This window comes from Apis dorsata, unplaced genomic scaffold, assembly GCF_000469605.1.
Source record: "Apis dorsata unplaced genomic scaffold, Apis dorsata 1.3 scaffold_446, whole genome shotgun sequence".
Lineage (NCBI taxonomy): Eukaryota > Metazoa > Arthropoda > Insecta > Hymenoptera > Apidae > Apis > Apis dorsata.
The window spans coordinates 3,780-8,916 of NW_006263694.1; the positions used below are offsets into that span (position 1 = coordinate 3,780).

At 28.4% G+C, this 5,137-nt stretch overlaps 1 protein-coding gene across 1 annotated transcript; it reads left to right on the plus strand.

Moving 5' to 3' along the window:
* The first annotated feature begins 1,216 nt into the window (after positions 1 to 1,216).
* LOC102679070 lies at positions 1,217 to 4,098 on the plus strand. Its single transcript, XM_006619862.2, has 3 exons — positions 1,217 to 1,681; positions 2,146 to 2,610; positions 2,874 to 4,098. Exons 1-3 carry the CDS (start codon positions 1,389 to 1,391, stop codon positions 3,169 to 3,171), a joined length of 1,056 nt encoding a protein of 351 aa, XP_006619925.1. The 5' UTR covers positions 1,217 to 1,388; the 3' UTR covers positions 3,172 to 4,098.
* The last annotated feature ends 1,039 nt before the right edge of the window (positions 4,099 to 5,137 follow it).

A 5,137-nucleotide genomic window follows, 5' to 3' on the forward strand; every position in this document is an offset into this window, starting at 1 on the left:
TAAAAACATCATTGATACGGATATATAGGTATATTCGTTTCGATACGACGTGTTACGCATCGCGTGTCGCGTGTATACGTATCATTTATCTTTTTCGATTTGACGATCGTTTAATGATATCGTTGAAATGATAATTATCAAATTATACGAATTTACGCGTATAATGGAAAATCTCGTGACTTGTGATACGATTGATAAATGAGTAAAGAAACTATTGTTCGTATACAATTGTATATATTGAAAATAAAGAATACAATGTCGTATACCTATATTTAAATCCGAATTTGACTAATTTCCGACGAGATGGATAATGTGGATATAGAGGAATGTGCAAAAATAATAGAGTCAATAATCGTAATACCGATTACGTTTAAAAGATAAAATAACGTTATTATTAATCGGTTGATATCTTGCGTTTGTGCTGTATTATCTCTTCTCTCCTCCTTCCCCTCCTTTCTTTTGACGATTAACAATTATATCGAAATTTAACATTTTAAGAACGCAACATAATCAAATTGTATATTGTATGTTCCGTGTCATTGATATAGAGTTTGCAAGGGTGGCTTTCCTTGTTTCTATCGATCGACGCCTGTGCAGTGAGCGACCTCGACTTGACCGCCGACCATAGCCCGGAAGAAGTAATCATCGTTCGATCCTTTTATATTTCGAATCTGTTTATATAATTATAAATCTTAATCTCGTTTTTCTCGTGTTTACGTTATTCGTTGTGTTTATTCTCGTTTATCAAAGATTGAACAAGAAGTACAAGAAGAAAAGAACGAAAAACACGTCCATAGAAAACGCTGAAAATTATCGGAGCAACATCTAAGAAAGCATATACATATGTATGTTACGAGGTAATTGCAGATCTGTCGTTCTTTTAAAATGAGACGACTCTTCTTCGTTTTAAAGAATAATTATAAATATGATAAATAATATATAAAAATATCGTACAATATGTCCGTATTAAAGAATCGGATCGCTGTTCGAATGCGGTATAGAAAAGAATCTGAAATTAATTTGTTTAATGATTCAAACGTGATATAATATTAATTCTAGTAATGTTGCGAAACGATATAAAAGTGTTTGAAAATCGATAATTGTTTGAAAATTATTTTTCAATGTCAAATATTGAAAGAACGATTTATGACTCCGAAAACGATGGAGATATATGTTATAATGAAATTTTGAAGATTCAAAGTTGATGAAGAATTCGATTTTATTATGATATTAAATTAAATAAAAATTGGAAAGAAAAATCATTAAGAAATTATGAAGAACTGTGACATTGAGTTAAGAATGACGACGAACGATGAACATAATAATATAAAATTTTTCATATTTTACGAAAAAAGTTCCAACAGTTGAAAACATTGAAAGATAGAAAAATGTCCGAAAGTAAAGCAAAACCGGCATCGCCGATACCACCGCCTGCTTCTACGCAATGCTGTAATAGCTTAACGGATACGCAGTGTCCAGCGCTCCAAGTTACACCGCGAATGTTGCGATCTCCCAGTCATGAGAGTGTTACAACTGACCTTTCTCTATTTAGCGTATCTTCGATAGCGAGTGAGTTGCGAGGGGTTAATAGACTGGTTACTTTTAAATCGTATACCGATGTACATCTAACTGGTCGTGGCCCATCGCCGAAACCTGATTCTCGTCAGATCCAAAGTAACAGGTATGTATTATGATAAATAAGTCTTAACCGATGTTTTTATATATCAATTTTTAAACTTGTTTTTGTTGTTGTCTTCTGTGTCTTCTATCGAGAATGCTTTCGAAAAAAGTATTTCGCGAATATATGTATATTAATATCCTGTGTAAGAAAAGCGTTATATTATTTTTTCTATTTTTTTTTTTTTTTTTCTTTTATGTAAAGGATCGACCTAACGTTATACGTATATATAGGAATCGATACGCCTTATTGAAATTCGAATAAAAAAAAAAATGCTGTATTGCGATAAGCATGATAGAAAATTAATTGTTTGTGCGATAAAAATGACAAGATTTTATATATGAAACGTTCGATTAATTTTTTCGGGATTTTAAAAATATAAAAATATTGTTTGAGAGTTTGAGAAAATTATTCTAAAAATTATTGTATTTTGTTTAAATTTCCAATATTTATTCTAACCTTTTTAGGCCAGCCGATATACCAGAAATTCTTTGGTTTGAGGAAGAAAATGAATTAATTCGTAGTTGTGGTGTACTTTCATCGGCGCTTGGTCTTCGTAAAAGTTTTAGCACGAGTGACGTATCTCAACTGCCAAGTCCGGATATATTGGGCCCGAACGGTTTACGATCAGCTGTATCCACATTGGCTCTCAACACTGCCCAAAGAAACACTTTGCTTTTGGAACATGCACGACTTGATCATGCTTCGAGATCGTGTAGTACGTGGGTTGCGGTTGGTGAACCAGTTGCGAATACGTCACAACTTCCTAGTCCTCATGGTGGAGCTATGCAAGAACAGCAGCAACAACAAACTTCCGCCTCTCAATCGGCTCAACAACCTCCTGCTGCATCGCATCCACCGATACCTTTCACAGGAGCTGATTTCGTTAGATCTGTCAATAAAAAGGTTCGCCAAAATTATATACGCCGAAGGTTAGTCCGAATTTATTCGTATATTTTATTAAATTGTTTCGATTAAAGTTTGTTTTCATAAAGCGTAAAAAGTATTGGTAAAAAGATAAAATAAATATTGTTTAATATTGCGTGTCGTATGCGAGCGTTGTCTTAAAGTATGACGTTAAGATCTAGTTTTATTCTAATTTTATATATTTAAAATTAATTTATGATATTTGAACGTCAAATGCAATGTAAATTTTTATTATTTAGATTAATATCCGATTTATTATAATTTTTAGATTATTAACAACATATCGCGCTTTGGAGCGGCTTTCGCAAAGCGAATTTAATTTGGATCAATTGGAGGTTGTGGCAAGTGCAGCGCAAACAACTTCCGGAACTACGTTACTGGTCCCTGGAACAACAGGAACCACTGGATCTTCGTTATTAGGACAAAAGGAACGAAATCATGCTTTAACCATTAAAGATGTTGAAAGAGAACGTGGAAATCAATTATCCAAATACGAAAGAAATATGATGATTTTTAACTGGCTGCATACTCTTGACGATACTGCTATTGTTGACAGTGTAGAATAAATTACGTTAATTTTGCTAGAAGCTGAAAGATCTAGTCGGTAGAAAAATCATTAACGGTTAAAATTCTGAAATACGTTACGGGGAAATGTTTTATTTTATATAAAAGAGACAATTTGAAAAATTTGAAGAAAATGAATAAAAATGAATATAGGCAGAATAATAATATCTAACCGGCTAAATCTTTTGATCTCTGGTATAATAATCTTGGGCAATTATAATTAATATTTCCACTACGCTTAACATTAATTACCGTACATGTTATACGGGAAAAAAAATTTGTATCGAAATATATTAAAACTCAAACTTCTCACAACACAACAAATATAACATTAAAAAATTATTTACTCTTTTACAATTTAAAATATTATTTTTATAATATATGTATAATTATAATTTTATGAACTTTGTTTCAAAATGCACTATTTAAACGTTAAACGATCGAACGCTTGACGTCACTTATACGTATCCTCGGATGTCTCGAGATGATGCCAAATTAATATTGCGTGTTCAAGAGGTCAAATAAATGAGAAAAGTTCCATATCCGAGGATTTTTTATTAAATAGTTACGAGAGATCGATTATATGTTGTCTGTTAAGCAAAGTTATATATGTAATACTATTAATTTTGAGATTTTATAAAATTCCCGCTTGACAAATATACCTAGTATCATTTTTCGTTGTTATTATACATACTAATTTCACAAAACTTGATGTTATAAAAGATTTTGGATTTTTTTTTGTTTGTAATAAAAAAAGTTTAATTTTAATCGAAAATAATGATTAATAAATTTTTTCGACTTATTCTTGATATATTATAGATTTTTATAAAAATGGCACTCTGAATACGCTCTTAATGCTAAACACCATTTCTGTGTACATTAACTATTTTATGTAACTTTATAAATAAAAATTAAGCAGCTAAATATAATGGCAATGTGTAAATATTAGTTTTTCATTCCCATAAAAATTTCAAATATTTTTTTGTAAATTCAAAATTACAGAATTTTGATGTAACGATAGATACGTTAAATTTTAGAAAAATAAAAAAAAACGCAAAAAGATGTGATGAAGTGGTAAGAATTTCCTATTTGAAATAAATTCTTTATATATTAAAAAATCAATGATATAAATCGATGATATAAAAAAATAGAATTATTTAATATACGTAATACATGTATATATATAATAATAATATATATAGTAAAACACTTGTTACATATGTTATATAATATATGTAATAAAATTACGTATATTATATGTACATATACGTGTACACTATACGCAAAGCATTAATTTATTTTATTTCTTTCGTTATATATTTAAATAATCACATTTTTTTTAGATACGGAGTGTTAATGTATATTATTTTACATTAATCTTTAACATCTTTAAACGATTGAAATTATATATCGAGACAAATACAAAAATTGATATGCAAAAATATCGATTGTGATTTATTTATCAAGTTATAAATAATTTTATAACGCCATACGTACTATCGGTATAATATTACAATATTATTTGCCTTTACATTATAGATAAAATATATGTATCTTATTATATATATTTACATTTATATATATATATATATATATGTATAAGTTTTTTTCTATTTTCTATATATTTTTATATATATTTTACATATTAATTTACAGAATTATACAATAATATATATATATATATATTTTAATTATTTATATATAGGCAGTAAGGTATATAAATATATGTACGTATACTTTGATTTTTTATACGTGATCGCTATTTTAGAATATAGGATATAAAGTTTTTTAAATATTAAATTTATCTCACCTCAGAATCGTCTGTGCCTATGTCAGGTTATACTTACAGATTTACAGTAATACAATACAGATATAAGTCATAAATGTATTTAAACAATTTTCATAAAAGAAATACGTATATATATATATATATATATATATATTTATATATATTTATACAAAATTTTT